The sequence below is a fragment of the Gobio gobio genome, assembly GCF_949357685.1.
Source record: "Gobio gobio genome assembly, chromosome: 1".
Classification (NCBI taxonomy): domain Eukaryota; kingdom Metazoa; phylum Chordata; class Actinopteri; order Cypriniformes; family Gobionidae; genus Gobio; species Gobio gobio.
In genome coordinates this window covers 69,079,926-69,101,088 of record NC_137097.1, presented here as the reverse complement: position 1 = coordinate 69,101,088, position 21,163 = coordinate 69,079,926, and the positions used below count along the sequence as shown (strand labels likewise).

Here is a 21,163-nt window from a genome sequence, read left to right as displayed (position 1 = left end):
AATCGGCAGCCCATCGGCTAAGGCTGATGAAAAAAAAAACGGTATCGGTCGATCCCTAATACCGAGCATCTTTGACAACAGACTTCTGAATGACCAAAACAGCATTTCAGATGCGTCGCAAACAAGATTTTCCCGCTGGTTACTACAGTTATGCGGTTACATCGCGAAAGTCACTTTTTTTTTTTTAAGCGCATCAAGGAATTTATTTCATAATGCATTTCCATCGTAGTTTATGCGCATGTTTTCGTATTGGATAGAAAACTTATCCTACTCAAACGAGCACATACGTTTTTTATGCGCATTTTTAGAATTGATGCGCATCTTGGCGTTTCCATTCAGCGTTTTCTGATGCGATATCCCAAAAATGCGCATAAAAATAGGTGGATGGAAACATAGCTAATGTCAAAAATGTGATGTCAGTCAAATGGTGTGTATGATGTTTAAACGAGTGTTCTCACCGACATGCTTGTTGTGCGTCGTGTTTTATAGACTCGATATTGTTTCTTATGCAAAAACTTTTGCGATATTTCATAATAGTCGATAAAAAAAATATTGCGCAATGACGGCGTTTCCATTAACTGATGTTATGCTACTAAAACTCATGATAACTCATTCAAAAAATTATGCAACGTATGTTTTTAGGTTCATGTATATCCCAGCCACCGCACGCTATTATTTTTAATGGAAGGAGACGCGTGTGTTATTCAAGCACTGATGGCACTTTAGCTCTGCTAAACAATTCTTAATAAGATGAAGCAACACAAGTCTCGCGAGCAGCGGGACTTTTATTATGACACAGTCACCGGCGCCACTTCCGCTTTTTCGGTCATGACTATGAGGTAACGCAGCTCTGTTTATCATATTAGACACATCTGAGTGTGTTGATGATGTTATGACGTTACTCTGTGCGTTCTCTCAGCGGCTGCTATTACACTTGTTCACACTGCAGTGAGAGTAAAGCGTTTCTGCTAAATAAAACCAGAAACCGAGGATAACGCAGACATGACGCCATGGACAGGCGACTCCCTCACACGTCCCGGTTCATTGGGTAAAAGAGCAATTTCTCACGATTTACAAATAGTTGGAAACATTTGGAATATTGTAAGTACTCAACTGAACAAAATATACCTAGTGACCCACTGACCTAGTGGTGTTTGGATATTTTACTGGAAAAAAAAAACAATTCTTCTAGATATATAGCATAATATAGCATTTGACAAGCATTGCAACCATCAAATGTGTCCTAAAAGGTTCTTGTGCAACTACAAGAGGCTGGCTGGAGCGACTGACCAAAACTTCCTGACAATCTCAAGTGTTTACATTGAAGAATCCTTGAAAACACTTCCCCAGATTCAGCCATTTCTCGTGCAGAAAACGCAAACCCACTCTCATATTTCTGCTGTATCAAATGTAATGCTAAACGGAGCGATTTAGAGAACGATAATAACTACTACCACCTACAAATCCAGATTGTAGTGATGTTTATCAAGAGGCTATTAAATGGTTATGACTAGTTGCAAAGGAAGTGCACAATCTGATTGTGAAAAAGAAAGTTTTCAAAAATCACACTTAAAGGGATAGTTCATCCAAAAATGAAAATTAGCCCATGATTTACTCACCCTCAAGCCATCCTAGGTGTATATGACTTTCTTCTTTCAGACGAATACAATCGGCGTTATATTAAAAAATGTCCTTGCGCTACATCGGGCGCCAGTTGCGCTTTTTCCCCCGTAAGATATTTTACTTTAGAACGTGTCAAATATGGATATTTTTCTTATAAAAACCCATCGATTCGCTTCAGAAGGCCTTTATTAACCCCTCGGAGCCGTGAGGATTACATTTATAATGGATGGATGCCTTCCATTCACTGCCATTATAAAGCTTGGATTAGCCAGGATATATTTAATATAACTCTGATTGTATTCGTCTGAAAGAAGAATATCATATATACACCTAGGATGGCTTGAGGGTGAGTAAACCATGGGGTTATTTTCATTTTTGGGTGAACTATCCCTTTAACTCTAACAGCTCAAATCAGTCAGTGAAAGTGATAAAGTTTAGAAGATCATATAGGATCCTAGCGTTCTGGTTTTGTGGTGAAATATTGCAGTATTTATGTGTGCACATCGTAATCTTTAATGAAAATAACTACCCCTTCCTTGCAGCTCATCTCTGATGAGTTTACTGGCATGAGGGCGGGGCAACCTGTCAATCACAGGAGATCCACCAATAGCAAACCACAGCCATACAAAAGTCCAACCAATTCCCTGTGGACAAATCTAAGCCCCGCCCAACATTGTTTCTTGTTCGAGAAGTCATTTCTACAAAGGGAAGAAAAGACTATTGCGATATTACATAACTTTAATGAAAAATTAGGGGGGGGGGGGTCCCAGTTTATAGCATAACTAACATTTTAACTAATTTAATGTTTTCACATTGTACTATTGTATATGTTAAATAAATACCAGCATGTAATTAATCACCTATAACTACTATTCCCTTAAACCTACCCGTTTGCAATAAAAACATACACAATAAGTATATTTTAAGGTAGTTAAAGACACCTAATATAAAGTGTGACCATCATGTTGCTCTCAAACTAGTGTTATTATGAGCTGAACTGCTTGAAAGTGAATGTAACTCCCCTTTTGTGAAAGTATGGGGTCATTTTTGGGTGAACTATCCCTTTAACCACGATGTCAGTCCGATCATGTTGGTCATTCATTCAATGGAAATGGAAATGGAAGGTAGACTTTGCTTTGAAACACTGGCTAATTCAAGTAAACACACAAGCACTTACCGCTCTCCATCTCATTGCCCTTGTTCTTGGCGGTGGGCGCGTTGCCCATGATTGCAGGCCAGGTATAACAGATCTAAATCGACTTTTCTGTACGCCAACTGTCTTCAGACTCCGTCCCCTTAATGATCATACGATTTCTGCGGCCGTCGCACTAGCTGTGTCTGGTCATAACTCACTGGATCACAGTATGCTGTCAGATCACATACAGTCTGGAGGTTGATCGTGGCTGGTTAAGTCGGTTAGCTAGCTAGCGAGCGAGCGCTAGCTAGCTAACAGTAGCTGTCCGTTTGCTGTGCTTCGGGCTCGGTAAGGTCTCTCAGGTCTCCTGGGTCAGCTCCAGTGCGATGAAACGGTATCTTCTTCTCCTTCTCTCGCTCCTCTTCCTCGCTCCGCTAACCCTCGGCGAGGCCCTCGACTTGAGCGACACAAGCCCTTGTTTTTAACCGTCCGCGCGCGATTCCTGTCGCGGCACGGCGACTTCTCCGTGCGTTTTTCGGTAGCGTGAGCGTTTGCTTGTTTATGTTGATAAAGCAAATCGGTCTTGTGCGCTATGTAGTTCGCATTATTCGACAGTCAGACCCCCTCCATTAATCCTCCATCCACAGCTAGCTAGAGGGAACTCCTGCTTCAGTAAGACCCGCCCCTACGCGACGCCTACTGGCCGTTACGCTTATGACGCGCTAGCGGAGTCCGAAGCTGATTGGAGAAGAGCTCAGCAATCAAGCGCAGGGAGAGCGTTGATTGGCCAAGCGATATCTATCTGTAGAACTTTATCCCACCCCCGCAAACTGCCAAAAAACGTCATCTATTTTCATTCAAAACACAAGTTTCTCTGTTCGCCCTCCGTCTTTTGTGAGCGACCGCGGTTGTTTTGCGCTCTCGGTACCGATTCGGTTTCATTCACAAGCCTTTGATGATCCTCTGCGGTGTGTTTGTTAGCGAAATGGCCGCGCAGACCCCTCCCGCTGGACTAATCCGTGATAGGCTGTATGACGTCAAGACGGTCTATTTTTAGAAAGTTGGTCAGAATTTGAGGCACTACGTCCATGGAATAATAAAACACGGTCTGTCTTCTGCAAAACAACCAGTGAGGTCGTATAAGCGTTGCATTTCGGCAACAGGTTTGCAACGATTCGTCGTGCGATGCGAGAGACCGAAAACGAGTCTGGTGTTGTGATGGCAACCGTTTACGGTGCATAGCAACCGCGTTAATAACGCTGTACAATAACACAAAGGGGAGTAAAACCACATAAGGGGACACTGATATTAATTGAACACTGATTTTAATAAAAAACGATGATACTTTTGAGGTCTTGATGCTGCTATAGTTCATGTTGCTAAGCAACAACAAGCAAGCAGCTTCTCCTGCATAATGCAACACAACAGCCTTTTTTTTTATGAATGAAAACACCGCACAGCTGCATCCACAAATCAAGCTTCAGTGAGCATCATCACGTAACAAAACATTTATTTCAATGAGAAACCGGCATACAAAAAGACAGATATATATATTTATATACATACACACAATATAATACAGTCCCACCCACGGAAATATCATCTAGGGTGGCTGCAAACTTCCACACAAGTATTGCTGATGGTGTCTGTTAAATCAATTCCACTTCACTCCCTTTGGGTTTTGAGACTGGATCGGGATCCTAATACTTAAATCATGTCTTGGATACGCAACTGAAAAGCAATCGTGTTTTCATTGCGTACCGGAGGAGGGCAGATTCGTTTCAAACAGGTGTGACAACTGTAACAAAATTAGACTTCTTCTTCTTCTTATGTGTTTGAATAATCCCGCCTCTCCCTCCACAGTTGTCCAGATTGACCCGAGCTCATGGATGAGCCTTGAGATGTGGGGATTAATCGTCACTACAAGCAGTCCATGGAGTTGTCTGGCACCAGCCCCAGGGGAGGAGCTTTCCCCGGGGCGCAGGATGGCGGCAACATGGTGTTCGGTGCGGGGTCCACGTTCTCCGAATCCTCCATTTTCTCAGCACATCCATCCCAGTTGATGTGAAACCGGGTTACGCGTGGATTGGAAGCCAGAATGTTCCTCTGGAGCTGTGAGAAAGCACATGAAGCACATTGAGTTGACTGAAATGCTGGTTAACCGGTTTTTATTCCCTTTCTTTCTCATGTAGGGTCATAAACATTAGGGCTGGGTATTGACACCAATTTCGATTAGATTTTCGATTCAATTCGATATCGATTATTTTGGATATGCATCAAGAATAACACATGGAACATTTTTCTTAAGGAAAACTAATTTCTGAACTAATGTTGTAAACTATAGGACATTAGCCTACTAATATTAAAGGTACAAATTAACAGATTTGTATACAAACACTTAAAATGACACTATATTAAAAACATAATTAAGTTATAATAACTTTACGATTACATAATCATAATTCTACTCCAATTAGATTTTTGAAATATAAACATTTAAATGGTGGCTGTCATAAAAACTTGCCAGATTTATTAAATATTGAAGAACATTGACATTGAATATCCTGTGGTGCATATAAATTAGCAAAATGCTCCTCTAGAGTTCATTTTTCTAGCTGACTAACGAGTTTATGGACACTGGATATGGTTTTTCTGAGGTAACTGTGATGTTACATGACATTTACAAGCCGTTTTACTTACATCTTTCGATTCTATGTGACATGATACGGATTTCAGTAAGTTGTCCTGTATGTTTTAACACACTTTCAGAAGCTCATTCGTGTTTATTTCGCGCTGTAACTGGTATTAAGGCGGAAGAGAAGATCCGTTCATCTACCGGTTCTCTTGAGCTGAGCTGCGGCAGAGCAACAAAACGGTAAATATTTTGGAATTTCATAGACGTAATTTGAAATCTGAGACTTTGTTTCATATCAATAGTAATAAAGCACAAATATTATTGTGATTTATTGGATGGGAGACGTGCTACAATGTTTATTTCATTCATTAACTAAAAACAGGATGACTAATCGATTCTTGGGATTTAAGAATCGATATTGTTTTGTAAAAGTGAGAATCGATTAAAATCGATATTTTTTTACCCAGCCCTAATAAACATGCATGCGTTTTGACGTACACACAATTTCTATTACGCTTGTGGGTCAATTTAAAGACACAAAATAACATTTCTTGGTTATGTTTTGTTACCCACATATTTTAACACCCACAGATGGTCAAAGTGAGCTCTCTGAAATACTATTATTTTTCTTATTTTTGTGACTTTTTCTCATTTAGGCTCATAGGGCTGCTCGATTATGGTAAAAATCATAATCGTGATTATTTTGCTCGATATTGAAATCACGATTATTGGTGGGTGATATGATCAAAGTCTTATTTCATGAGGGGGTCATTTTAAATATCAGTGTACTTTCACAATTATCAATACTTCAGCAAAAACTAATGCCAGCTTATTAAAGGATTAGTTTACTTTTAAATAAACTTTTGCTGATAATTTCCTCACCCCCATTTCATCCAAGATGTCCATGTCTTTCTTTCTGCAGTCGAAAAGAAATTAAGATTTTTGATGAAAACATTCCAGGGTTTTTCTCCATATAATGGACTTCAGTGGGACCCAAACGGTTCAAGGTCCAAATGACAGTTTCAGTGCAGCTTTAAACGATACCAGACGATGAATAAGGGTCTTATCTAGCGAAACCATCAGTTTCTGTGAGCACTATTTATGCTATTATTTTACCTCTTTTCAGACAAGCGTGATCATCTCTGAGCTCAGCCATAACTTCCGCTTAGTGAGGTCAAAATACAAGTGTGGTCATAGATGTATCGATCATAGATGCCTCATTCTATTGATCCGTGCAGGCGCTAATGAGGCATCTACGTATACATCTATGACCACGCTCGTATTTTGACCTCACTTGCCGGAAGTTATGGCGGAGCTCAGAGACGATCACGTTTCTCCTGTTAAGATGTAAAATAAAAGCATAAATACTGCTCGGTTTCTCGCAGAAACTGATCGTTTGGCTAGATAAGACCCTTATTCATCGTCTGGTATCGTTTAAAGCCCTTTGAAGCTGCACTGAAACTCATTTGAACCGTTTGGAGCCCATTGAAGTCCATTATATGGAGAAAAACCCTGGAATGTTTTCATCAAAAACCTTAATTTCTTTTCGACTGCAGAAAGAAAGACATGAACATCTTGGATGACATTGGGGTGAGGAAATTATCAGCAAAAGTTTATCTAAAAGTGAACCAATCCTTTAATTCTTTACCCGCCAGCGTTTTTAAAAGCAAAAGTTGCCAGCCACCGCCAGGGTTTTTGCTCATTATCACAAAAATGTCATTGCCCATAGAATATTTTGTTGTATGAATATCTGAACATGCAATATATATCAAAAGAAAGAGCACTGACCCGCTGCTTTTAAACAAAAACAAAAAAAAAACGTGTTTTATTCTAGCTTCATGCATTCCTTGGGTAAGTTTCATTTAAAAAAAAGCAACATTTTGAACAAAAAGCTGAGAAAACGATGTTTTTTTCAAGACTACATCCAGATCAGATTCAGAGCGGTGATCAAACACAGATGGAGTAGATTGAGTCCATCAACACCCCTAATGTTTCACAGTCCTATAGCTCGTCCTGGGTCGACATTTCCTTCATTAACATTAGGCAGTTTGGATTTATATGCAGTTTAAATATACTGAATATACGTATAATAAATAACGATCGCTTGTTGTTGTTTTTTAACCCCTTAACTGTCACTTGCCCGTATACGGGCATTCTACATTTACTTCAATATATTACTATTAAATCCTAATCTAGTCATGACAAACTATATATCATTGGAAAGGTCTAAGGCTCAAGAATACATATTTGTTGATGATTTTGCAGAAAATATATATTTTGGAAGAGTAATGGATTAATATATGACAAGAGTTTGCATCAAAAAATCTGTATCATTACAGGAGTTTTCACCTTTGTAACAAAAAGTCAACAACCACACTTTTAATCATTCAAACTTTGATTTTCATGCTAAAAGTTCATAACATAAACATTGATTCTAGTATTTAGCCAAAAATATTCAGAAAATAATATTATATATAGAGAATATCTGCCAGATCAATCTTTAGGAATCACCAATATGGTGTTTCTAACCCCTAGTGGATTTTTGGAGGTTATGCAGCTAAAAGTCTTACAGAAAACTAATTTTTTGAGTTTTTGACCTAAAATTTTGACCATAACTTGGTTAGAATTTTGGCTTTGACTTTGTCTTTTTTAGGCTGAAACCTATATTAATTTATATATTTTTTAATAAAATAAATAATATTTATTTTATATTTTTTTATAACAATAAACTTAAATTTCAATAACTTTTATATAATTTAATTCTATAATTTCTTTCCACATCAGCAATAATCTGCCAAGTGTCTTCTTTTAAAAGAGACCAACCATAAGTCTTTAGTCCAAAAGGTTCATGAATTACAACCATTTAAGTTTGGTTAGTGCATTTTCACGAAATGCTCAAAAAGGGGGGTGACAGGTAAAGGGTTAAATCTTCCTCGTGTGTTTTGATCAGGAGATTCTGTACTCATTCATTCAGATGTGTAATAGCGCCCCCTAGTGTATAACATTGAAAACACGGAAAATTCCGTGTTTGGCAGGGAAGCGTTTTCTTACAAATAACGGAAAAGGAAAAAGGTGGGGAAAGAGTTAATGTAAGTAAAAGTCCTCAAAACAGCTACAGAAGACAAAACCCTACAATAAGAACTAAGGGGAAAAGTTTGAAAGGGAAACTCCTACAAATGCACATGCAATAAGGTCAGCCGCAAAAAACAACAAAAAAATAAACCCTGTCTGTGCCTTTTCAGCGCTAATTTCTCACTGCGTGTCTTTAGTAAATCCTGACAGTAGTTTTTTTTTTTTTACACCGAAAGTCAAGAGGGTCTGGCCTAAAGAGGTGGCCCATAGCAAAACTATTAAAGACCAAATTAAACTTTATGAGTAATAAAAGGCCGAAAACCGAATGCGTTTTTTCCGATTTTTTTCCTTTTGCCAATTTTTTTTCACCATTGCATAAATTAAATAGTAAAAATGTGCTTACTATTTTTGTCTTGCTTTTTTAAAAGAAAAATAAATTACAAAACTACAATTAAAAAACATTTATTTAAAACTGAATTTTTTTTAGCATTCCAGCAGACATTATACAAACAAAGCACAATATAACAAAATAAATGGCCATCTTATCTTAGGCCTATTATGCCTACAGGCATCATAATCAAATCACTGAGTGCTCTATTAAAGTGCAGATGTAGGCTAAGCAACGGCTCCACCACATTTTTCTATTAATCTTTTAGCCTTTACATTGTTTTAATGCGTTACTATTTCACTGTCACTTCCGAAACTTTGCAGCGTGCAACTGGCCATTAATCCTTTTTGCAACATGAAGAACACTAGTTTTATTAAATGGATTATATAGACTGTAGACTCGAAAGCGAGCCAGCCCACTCCATTTACGATCACTAAACGCTGTCACTATATCAGTTCATCGCAATCTCCTAAAGTTCAATGAAGCTGCTAACAGCGCACAATAAATATCTTACTTGCGTCGATTCGTGTCTACACTTTGTTTGTTTGTTCATGAGAGGTTTTGCGAGCCTGTCTCCGCTGCAGAAACACGTTGTAATGGATACATTTGGCGTTCTACAGACACAAATATGCACTGGAGCATTTGCCAATATATTATTACAGTATCAGCCGAGGGTGCTCTTGCATTTGAGGGTGTTTAGACGGTGTTGGCCATTTCTGCGTCTATCTCGGACACTTTAATGCTTCCACACTTCCGACATGTTTGCTGTGTTTAGAAGCGCGCGCGCGCCTCTCTCTCACACGCGCGCTGTTTGCTATATTTGATCGCGTCATCAAAAACGTCATTGTTCGGTTAAATTTATTCTGTCTTTTCACTTATTTCGGTTGCCGAACATTCAGTGCATCCCTAATGAGTGTTCTTTCTAGGGTGGTAATCAACCAAAGAAAATCTTGGTCGACTGAAGTCCTGAAATTTTCGACTAAAAGTTACGTTAGGAAAGAAACCTGTTAAATTAATTAGCTGCGCACTGTGCGCAGTACTTGGTAGCCTTGTCGTCTGCCTAAATGAATTATACATAAACATACAAAACTAGTAGGCTATTTGCAGTATATTAAAGCGTTTTTTACATTTTTATTTTGCACTGAAATGAGTCTCTGACAGCGTTGCATCACGTGCACCTGCACTGTATCATAGCCTATGACTTCCGAAAATATAGTACTATGTTGTCAACTAGTGATATTATCATCACAAGAATTTTTGAGGAATATGCAACATAATTTAGACAATTGTTTTCGTCATAAGTAGGCCTATTATAAAAACGAAATCATTTCAGCCGCTCTCTGCAGCTCGAACATGAGCTCAGTTTCGCGGCTGAGAAACGAATAGACTATTACCTTAAAAGCTTTTACTCTTAAACACAAAGGGCACGTCCACTTTAATAAAAAAGGAATATTTATTAAACAAGCCAGATCAAGAGCAGAAACTAAATAAAGTGCATAACTGAAAAATAAAGCATTGGCTCAAAACGAATACAAACAGTGGCCACAGCGCATTAGGCTCCAAATAAAAAACATTGAAATATGGCAATTCTGATATGTTCATAAAAGCCTACTCAAAACAAACAAGTTAGCTTACCGTTTTTAGGTGATATGACATGTTTGTCGAGCTTTGACAAGCAAACTGTTGCTTGCAAAATTGCATCTTTTCCCCCCATTTTCTATTTTCTTTAAAATGCTTCCACACTGCCGATGTCTTTGTTGACATGGTAGAAGAGGACTGACTAGGAAAACGCTCTCACAATTAAATAAATAATATACAGCAAAGTATAGCCTAACGTAACTCAAATCTGTCTCTCTTCTCCAGTGGGTTGGGCGAATCCAAAATAAGTAAAAACAAGGGGGGTGCTCTGAAAACACCCCTATTAGCAATTAGTGCTTTCCACCTGAAGAAAGGAATGCGGCAAAACTGATGAAATGAACGCGGCAAAAAAAAAAAAAAAATCGACCAATCAATTTTTCGTCGACCAGTGGACCGGTAGGCTGATAGCCGCCTGCATTCAAACTCTGCCGTGTGTATCTGTGTAAGCGCTCTTTGAAAAGCGTCATTGATGTATATTTACAACATGTTTTTAAAGCGCTGGTCATTGTAGCCAATCACAGACATGTTTGATGAGCGCGTGAACTAGGGATGCGCGGTATACCGGTACTGGAAAAATACCGGTATATATTTTATTTAAAACGGTACGATATCATGATTTTGCTCATTTCGGTATATGCCGCTGTTCCTAAGTTCACCGCTAGGTGGCAGCGCGCTACCCAAACTGACGTGAAACCGGCAAATGTGGCAACAGAACAAGATGAATACAGCAGTTGAATCTCACTCAACACGCACAAAACTCATTAATAAAGAGAGTAGACGTGAAATTTGGAATTACTTTGCTTATAAAACTGCTGAAGAACCATCAAACCTTGCCAAGCATCGTCACTTAATTCCTGTCTTGTAAGACATTAAGAGATCGACAGGTGAGTGCATCATTCTAACCATCTAATTTAGACTTTTTTCTTTTAACACTGATTAACGCACATACATAAGATCGTATTGTTTAAATATAAAGAAATCTCCAGCGTTCGTTTCAACCAGTGATGTTTAGACCTCATAATATTTGCACGCATACTATTACACTATTTACATCCGCGAAAGACATAACCAACTGTGTTTATGGAACTACTCACTAAAGATTGACATTTTTGACATAATTTTGTGTGTATTTGACTGAGGAAAAACAACTTAATTTGGAATGCGCAAGCTCTTTAGGCGTGTGTGTGTGTGTGTGTGTGTGTGTGTTTGTTGTTGGCATGAGCGGAAAGAAAACTCTTAAAGAGCTCTCATCCCATATGTGTTACGAAATGCTATAAAATCGCTTGCATGTTCAAATTGGCGAGGTTTAAAAAGACGTGGGCAGGGATTTCCGTCAGTTGTCCCGCAAGTGTTGAATCTGAGCGCGCAAATTGCTTTTATAGTGCAGGTGCGATGAGGTGTAATGCTGAAATTACTTACAAAAAAGTTTCCAAATGACTGATTGATGTGACAATCTTTGTTGATTAATTTAATAATGAACATTTGCGGTAATTTCCCGCTTCATAAACCCAAAACTTGCGAGAGTGAGTAAAATTATGCGCAATACCCGCATCAAAATTCAGACCCTGTATGGTATCGATTTAATATCGGTACTTCGGTATTAGATTGTGGTACCGTACCGAAGACAAAATTGTGGTATCGAGCCATCCCTAGCGTGAACACAATGGCCAATCAGAAGTGTTTACGATTCCAGCACAACAGCGCTCAAAGCGTCACATTTTTAAAATTTCAGTACCAACTTGGTATCGCGGTCTGTACTTTTGACAACACTACTTCCTATGAAAAAGTTGGGGGGCTCGAGGGGCTCATCCGTTTTTAAAACAGCCAATAGCTTTTAGTTTATGTGACAGCCATGAATTATGGTTTGCTGCTTGAGATTGCCAGTCCAAGACAGGTGCTATTAAAGTCACTATAGGGAACGTTTTCCCTATTGTGATGTATATCCAAGTGAAACTGCTTATCAAACAAAACAAAAAAGGAGGATGGGACTTAATTTTGCCCATTAGGAATTGATTGACTCATAGAAAAGTGGGCATTATAAACTAGTTTTCAGTCAGTTGTGGAGTGACAGGTTGCTGGAGATCAGGGACTGAACCAACAGGTGTCAATTTTTATTTCATGGTGACTTTAAGGGGAAGGAACATTGTTATTCTAGAAAGCATTTCATTGGATAATCTGTATTGAGCATGTGAGTGCAAGAGGAGTCATCAATATTTTTGTCGTTTCTCCAAAATAGAAAACTGTAATGCGTTCACTCACCTGTCCATAGTTGGGTTTAACAGGCGGGTTCTCACGAAGCTCAGTGTCCGTATACTCATTGTTAACATAGTAGCCGATGCGGATGAACTCCTGTCCTCTGTATGTGCATGTGATCAGAACAACAGTAACACCCACAGCGTCGCTCTCAGGTATGAGGGCGGGGTTTGGAGCCTCTGCCTGGTTTGGAAAAAACAAAAATTACTTCGAACACTTGCATGACTGTAACTGGGTGTAACTACAGGATTTACAAGTGCAGTAATTACATGTGTGTGTACAACATTACATGAATAGGTTATCTATAAAAGAACCTCTCATACGGTTTCAAACACACAAGAAAACATTCACTCTTGTTCTGCTACACCTCTTGTTGTGTTCCATAGAAGAAACTGCGTGCGTTAGAAACAACATGAGGGCGAGTAAAAGAGTCAAGTGAAAGAAGAAAAACGGACTTTTGTCGACTTGCGTTGGCTGCATCTCAGACAAAAAGCTATGCTTGAACTCACCAAAAGGACTACATGCGGCTAAACTAGCATGTGCATTATGCGCCTGCGTGTAAGGAAATATTAATAGTCTATACTCTTCATTAAAAAAGGAAATCGAAACTAGGACTGCAGATATATAAACCATAAACCAGGGCTCGACATTAAGCTTGTTCACGTGCTTGTCCTTCGGACAAGTAAATCTGTCATTCACTTGTCCGGAAAAAATTCTATATTTTATGTTGTAAATATAATTTATTCTGAAGCAATATTCTCACCAGTGTTCAATCAGCTTTGACGTATTTAAATCTGCATATTTGTGATATTTTTACCTTTTATAAAGGGCATTTTCCCTCTAATCTTATTAAATATAGGCTATGCTTCAGCTTTCATTTTATATTCTTACATTTGATCTATAAATTAAATTAGAAGACGACACTATAGGGCTGTTACCAATCAAATTAAATAATGTACACTGAAAAATTACAACGGCATTAAATAAATGTTATAGGATTGTTTAAAAAAGAAATTGAATATACAAATAAGAAAAGTTGGAAAGAATGTTTAAACATGAAACTAAAATGCCAGTAGGTGGCGGCAGGTGACCGGTAATGAGCGAGTCATTGAGTCGATTCGTTCAAACGGCTGAATCATTCAAGAATGAGGCGAATAGGGTAATTGAATCTTTGATTGAACTGATTCATTCAAACGCTGAATCATTCAGTAACGCTCTGTTGCGCTATGGTTCTGCTGTGATCTTTGTTTGGAACTATTTTCGCTGCTGAAATAGAACAAAAACACTCAATATTGCACCTTAAATTTTAATTAACTTAACGTTAATAATTGTTTATGGAACTGGCGTATGAAATCAGTGTCATTTTCAGTCGTGATGTTATTCAGGAAAACAGCACTCTTGGTTCTGTGATGTTGCAACTGTATCATATGTTATAAATATAAATAAACTCAACATTTCTACGGCAGTGTGTGACTGAGTTTCTCTGTGTGAGCGGCGCACATTTGTTTTTCGATTTCTCCTAAAGAGGCTGTGTGAGCGTCAACAGCGCAACGTTACTGTCAGTTCATTATAGCCTACATTATATATTATTATCCACTATCGCGTATGGGGGTTGTTCTCACGTATCAAGCGAGTACAGTTGAGCTTCTGTTTATGTTTGCTGATCAATATTTATAAGTGAAAAAAAGCCTAAATTCAATCTGTTCATCATATAAAGCAATTGTCTCCTCTGACAATTAGGGCTAAACCACCTCGATTCATATGGATTAGTTTTACAATCTCTTTATGAACTTTTTGTCAAAGTGGTAGTTGCGTGGACCGTCAATGGAGGGACAAAAATCCCTCAGATTTCATTTAAAATTCCTTAATTTGTGTTACAAAGATGAAGTTTGTATATTAACCAGAGACATTCCAATTTCAACAAAAAATGTATCATTTATTATATTATTTGTGTTGTTTAGTAAGAAAAATTGTGCTAGATTAACCCTCTGGTGCTCTTCGTTTAGGGGTTGCATTGGTCATCTTCCCCGTCATAAGTGACCGGACACCTAAAAATTAAACTTCCTCCACCCCAGTAAAACCAATGCAATTTATTTTTCTTCAATAATATTTTTTCTTTTTAATTTTGTATTTTGAGATGATTTGATGGTATTTTTTAATATTTATGCAATAATTATGGTCTATTTTTGCCATTGAAAATTATATTATTTTTTTTTGTAATAAATAAAAATATATATATTATTGCAGTATTTCAGGTTAAAATAGAGACTAGGCCTTCAAAATAATTTTTTTTGAAGGCAGATTAGCGCCCTCTTTTGGACTTATTTAAGAAATCATGCAACCATGTGTGTAACCACTAGAGGTCTCCCTAATTCCCTAGTTCTGTTTTGAACACATTAAATGATTTTTTTTTATGGATTTGAATATATATTAAAAAAAATCTCAAAGACTATTTATTATAAAGTTTTAGATTTTTTTTGTTTTGTTAGAAATATAGATTTTGATCTGTGAATTCGTGTTTTTGCAGATTTCCCATTCATTTCCTATGGTGTCATTTTTGACCGAAGAGCACAAGTGGGAGTATTTTTTTTAAATACTAAATTTTTTGTGTGTTCACATACCTAATGCTAGAAAAGTCACCAAGTTTCATATTTTTCTGAGATGTGTGTGTATAAGTGTGCATGTGTGTGAGTGGATGTGTCAATATCACACTCTTGATGTTTTAGAGTGTCACCCCTTTACTGCTGTGTACTTTTTTTCAGTATTGTGGCTGATTTGTAGATTGTACACACAAATAATCAGAGAATTTTTGTGTTTTCGCCGATTTCCCATTCATTTCCTATGGTCGGTTCAAGACAATGAATGCTACTTTTTTTTTTTACGTCCAATTAGCATGCTCGAATCATGACCCCAATTTTTTGTGTGTTTACACATACCTAATGCAAGAAAAGTCACCAAGTTTCATATCATTGCAGGGTTTCCCCTATACATTTTTCCAGCAGCGGTGCGGTTACGCGCCGGAGGTTGTTACCAAGTCGTGCGTGGGGGGGTCTGGGGGCATGCACCTCCGGAATAATTTTTTTTTTAAATAACATCTTAAACCATGACTTCTGGCAAGTTTTGTGGATAGAAATGGACATTTTGAACATTAAAATCCAAATTAAACGTTTCATTAGTTTAAAAGGTGACTAGCTTACATCGCCTATTTTACTTCACTAACCTCCAGGGATGTGCAGAAGTTCCTGAGGGGCCGGGGCTCAAATGTAAAAAATAACATTGTGTTGTAAAGTTTGGATACTATTTTATGTTTTTGCTAAAAGTCTCTTATGCTTATCAAGCCTGCATTTATTTAATCAAAAATACAGAAAAAAACAGTAACCTAAAATATTGTGAAATATTATTACACGATGTTCTTTGTAACTTTTTATTAATCAAAGAATAAAAAAAAGAAAAGAGCATCACATAACATACAAGAGCTGCAAGTAATTTTCTCTTTGCCTTTTGTTGTTTGATTCACATTAATGGCTCAATCGTCAGCAGGTTTATTAGATGCTGCCCCTTTAAGACCAAAATGGAGATCTAATCATATCATTCTCCCATTGATTTCTCCCAACTATTTACGGCCATTTAAGATAAATTTGTGTTTAAGTGAATACTCTCCATGGCGGTCATTTTGAGATATAGGCTATTTATTGTGTATTTGATGGTTTAGTCGCGCAAGTCGGTCCGTTTCGCAGCGTGCGCGCGCACACATACACACACACACACACACACACACACACACACACACACACACACACACACACACACCCCCGCCTTGAACTTGGAAACGGCGTCTATTGCGCGGATTATTGTGCTTTTAATTTTATCAAACACGTCCTGCAATCTAGCCAAAGTGGAGAGAGCATTTGACACCAATCACGGATTGTGCTGAATCTGACGTTTAATGCATGTTTGAGGAGAAATGACAGCGTGCGCTGTGAAGGGAAGGAAGTTGCGCTAGACGGAACGCGGGTATAGTTTATAATAGTTTTACCTCATATCTTCTTTTCATAATCCTTGGGGAAAATAAAAATAAAGCGAAAATAAGATTAATATCACAGCCCTAAAGTGTAAGCAGACTACATTTTTGTTTAGTTCTCTGGCAATCGTCAATCTCTCTCTTTTACAGTGTGTAAGTGAATGTCGTGATATTACTGATCATGTGAAGATTTTGCAGCCGCGCTGAAAATCCAGCGGCGCCACTGTGAATACATTGTAGGGGAAACACTGCATTGTGATGAAGCTGTCATTTTTAACATTTCAAAACAGAAAATGTTCCGGTCAGAAATGACGAAGAGCACCAGAGGGTTAAATTCAAATGCAAAGCAATTAAATAAATGTAAGAGTTAAAGAGTTAATTTTGGAGAAATGGCTGTTAAACTCCTAAAAGATAATTTGTGACTCATAATGACAATGTGATCAACTCGCCTGAAACACAAACATGTGTCGGCCTGCAGGAACTGGACCAACCAGGACAGAGTCAAGAGTCTGATCGTACTCCTCACTTTCTGCTGAGCCAACGTAAATAATCTTCCATTCCAGATCTAGGACACAGAATGCAAAACATCAGATTGTCCCATATAATGTGCAATTATAACATTTTCCTTCACTATTCAGAAAATAAACGAACTATAACTTACACAACCGTTCAGTTTGCAATGATTAAGTTTGAATTTCTTTGAATTAAATACAGTAAAAACAATAATATTATTAGGAAAGACAATAATAGTGGTATTCATGTGTTCACACTGAATGTCTGGCGGCCATTTTGAAAGCTGTCTGAAAACTTTCACCAAAAGCGGAGCCCCTTAAATGTGCATTTTTTAGATGCTTAAGCCTTTATTTCCGTTTCAGTTTAACTTCTTACCGCAAAATTAAGAGATTAATATTTAGACTTTTGCATATTATAACCTGGATGTGGGAAATAATTACAGTTCGATCTATAAGATAGTTTTAGCAACATAACATTATGCTACAGAACTAATATATCACTTCACAGGCTTGTACTTTTAAATTCATTATATTATACATGTACAGTTTATTGATGTTGTGTGGGTTTACACTGCTGTGTTTATTAAAGACTTCATATTATTGTACAGTTGCACTATGAAAAGCACAGCTTCAGCGTGACATCAATAAGAAAAAAGTATAATTTCATAGATATTTTCCATAATAGCTGTTCATATTAAAATATACATGACCTAGATTATTTATTTAGCAAAATTGTCATTTTAATTTAATAATATTTATTAATTAAAAAAGGGTTTGCTGTTCCAATAAAGCTCCACATTAAACGTCTATGTAAATACTTCATAAACAGATTTTAAATATTAACTGATCACTTCAAGTTAATCTTTATACAATTTTTCTTTAAAAAATTACTTAAGTATAAATAAATAAATGAATAAATACGTAAATGCAGAATTAAATAAATAAATAAATGTAGAAATACATAAATTAATTAATTAATAAATGAATAAAATATAGAAATACATAAATAAATGCTGAAATAAATAAATAAATGTATAAATACATACATATATGTATATAATTTGTGTTATACAATAATTTTTCTACATTTATTTATTTATGTGTGGGTATGTTAATACGGTAGGCGGTCCTAACCTCTCTCAATGCAGGATTAAAAAATAAATAAAAATAGATAAATATAGAAATGTATATTTTATTAAAAATAAATAAATATAGAAATACGTAAATAAATGCTCAAATAAATAAATAAATAAATGCAGAAATAAATAATTTTGTCAAAAGTATCATTTTGAATTGTTATATTTATTACATTATTATCAAATGCTATTTTTATATCATTTGAGTTATATTATACTTTTTCTACATTTATTTATGCATTTCTACATTTATTTATTTTTAATAAAGTTATTTATTTTGTAATCCTGCATTGAGCGAGGTTAGGACCGCCTACCATATTAACATACCTACACATAAATAAATAAGTGTAGAAATGCATAAATAAAAGTAACAATAAATTAATGTAGAAATACATAAATAAATGTAAAAAAAAGTATAGTACAACACAAATTATACAAAAATAGCACAATTCAAAATGATACTTTTGACAAATGTATTTATTTATTTATGCATGTATTTATTTATGCAATTCTATATGCATTTCTTCATACATTTTTATTTCTTTATAAATGTATTTATTTATTTCAGCATTTAATTATTTTTTTATTCATTCATGCATTTTTATATTTATTTCTTCATATATTTATTTCTTCATTTGTTTATTTATGTATTTCTATATTTTTTCTTCATATATTTATTTCTATATTTTGTCTTCATATATTTATTTATTTATGTATTTCTATATTTATTTATTTATGTATGCATTTCTACATTTATTTATGCAATTCTATATGCATTTCTTCATACATTTTTATTTATTTATTTATAAATTTATTTATTTATTTCAGCATTTAATTAATTATTTATTTTTAATTAATTCATTTATGCATTTTTATATTTATTTCTTCATATATTTATTTCTTCATTTGTTTATTTATGTATTTCTATATTTTTTCTTCATATATTTATTTATTTATGCATTTCTATATTTATTTATTTATGTATGCATTTCTACATTTATTTATGCAATTCTATATGCATTTCTTCATACATTTTTATTTATAAATGTATTTATTTCAGCATTTAATTAATTATTTATTTTTAATTAATTCATGTATGCATTTTTATATTTATTTCTTCATATATTTATTTCTTCATTTGTTTATTTATGTATTTCTATATTTTTTCTTCATACATTTATTTCTATATTTTTTCTTCATATATTTATTTATTTATGCATTTTTATATTTATTTATTTATGTATGCATTTCTACATTTATTTACGCAATTCTATATGCATTTCTTCATACATTTTTATTTATTTATTTATAAATGTATTTATTTATTTCAGCACTTAATTATTTATTTTTAATTAATTCATGTATGCATTTTTATATTTATTTCTTCATATATTTATTTCTTCATTTGTTTATTTATGTATTTCTATATTTTTTCTTCATATATTTATTTATTTATGTATTTCTATATTTATTTATTTATGTATGCATTTCTACATTTATTTATGCAATTCTATATGCATTTCTTCATACATTTTTATTTATAAATGTATTTATTTCAGCATTTAATTAATTATTTATTTTTAATTAATTCATGTATGCATTTTTATATTTATTTCTTCATATATGTATTTCGTCATTTGTTTATTTATGTATTTCTATATTTTTTCTTCATATATTTATTTATTCATTTATGTATTTCTATATTTTTTCTTCATATATTTATTTATGCATGCATTTCTACATTTATTTATTTAATTCTGCATTCACGTATTTATTAATTGTTTTATACTTCTCAAACTACTGACATTAGGACTGGATTATTCCTGCATACTTAATAAGAAAATTCGACACAGTTGTGCAGAGAGATCACCTTTAAGTTTCACAGAAAACATGAAGTCTTCCCTATGGCACAGTGGAAGCGCCATAACGCATTTGCAGAGGTTTTAATAAACACCATCAATAAATATGCATTATTGCAGTTAGTTAGTTGGCCATTTCCAAAGGTTCATATAATCATAATACAGCCAAATCCACGCATAAGTAACACAGTGCTCCTCTTAAGAAGTACACACAGCTATCGTGCATCTATATGGTCAGATGGAGAGTGAGTTTAATAAAGAGAGGAGTAAAGGAGGAGCTTCAATCACCCGCCATTCTGACGTCATCCGCAGGAGTTAGCGCGTTAGCTAGCTAGCCAAGAAAGGACACCGAGAAAACGGATTAAAAATTAAATTAAAAGTGTAATACTCACCCTCGGGGAGATCCTCCATGCACTCGAACGTTATTTCGAATTGAAACGGGTTTCCAAAAGGACTCGGGTTGTCCAGCACAGCTACATTTAGCACTTGCACTTTCGCCATGACGTTAGCTCTGCTGCTATAGTAACAAGGGAATTGCCACGACTTACCCCCCCAACACTACTCAACGGACCGAGAACGAGCTGGAATACTCAATAGACGTTTTAAAGTAACGTTAAAACTGGATTGGCTTCACTTGTTAGCTTGCGAGCTAACGTTAGCTTTATTATAACGGTGTGAAAGTCCAACGCCGTAGACCGTATAACGTTAAAGCGGGACAGTTAGAGGAGTCTGTGTTGTCTCTCCGCCCGAGTTAAAACAGCACAGGACGCACGGTTTGATCTAGAGTAAGGCGTAGATGTAAAACAAAGAGTCTTTCGCTGTATCCGTTGATAAACTGACAGACAATACGAGCCGAGCTGTCTCCCGCCAGACTGTTCAGACAGCGCGAGT

General features: G+C 35.7%; 2 protein-coding genes across 3 annotated transcripts in view; both read right to left on the bottom strand.

Moving 5' to 3' along the window:
* prkacaa (protein kinase, cAMP-dependent, catalytic, alpha-a) overlaps positions 1-3,772 on the bottom strand; it is a gene marked incomplete at its 5' end in the record, with an annotated part of 52,982 nt that extends 49,210 nt beyond the window's left edge. The window contains one exon of the mRNA XM_079836802.1: positions 2,801-3,772. Within this exon, the coding sequence (XP_079692928.1) occupies positions 2,801-2,849 (49 nt within the window). The remainder of the gene's footprint in view (positions 1-2,800) is intronic.
* Positions 3,773-4,068: 296 nt separating this feature from the next.
* Positions 4,069-21,163, bottom strand: asf1ba (anti-silencing function 1Ba histone chaperone). Of its 2 annotated transcripts, none has more exons than XM_079837101.1 (4): positions 20,665-21,163; positions 17,215-17,330; positions 12,751-12,927; positions 4,069-4,870 (listed from the first exon to the last, which is right to left on the bottom strand). In XM_079837101.1, the coding sequence occupies exons 1-4, from the start codon at positions 20,771-20,773 to the stop codon at positions 4,679-4,681; spliced, it is 594 nt and encodes a 197-aa protein (XP_079693227.1). In that variant the 5' UTR covers positions 20,774-21,163; the 3' UTR covers positions 4,069-4,678. The 2 variants fall into 2 exon arrangements, with proteins under 2 accessions (XP_079693227.1, XP_079693226.1); XM_079837100.1 differs by having other exon boundaries at positions 4,253-4,870; positions 12,751-12,923; positions 17,211-17,330; positions 20,665-20,905.

Excerpts from the sequence above, each read along its gene's own strand:
- asf1ba (XM_079837101.1), bottom strand. The coding sequence starts at position 20,773 with ATGGCGAAAGTGCAAGTGCTAAATGTAGCTGTGCTGGACAACCCGAGT. Across the intron at positions 12,928-17,214 it reads GACACATGTTTGTGTTTCAG|GCAGAGGCTCCAAACCCCGC; the intron begins GCGAGTTGATCA and ends TTTCCAAACCAG. Across the intron at positions 4,871-12,750 it reads TTAAACCCAACTATGGACAG|CTCCAGAGGAACATTCTGGC; the intron begins GTGAGTGAACGC and ends GCTTTCTCACAG.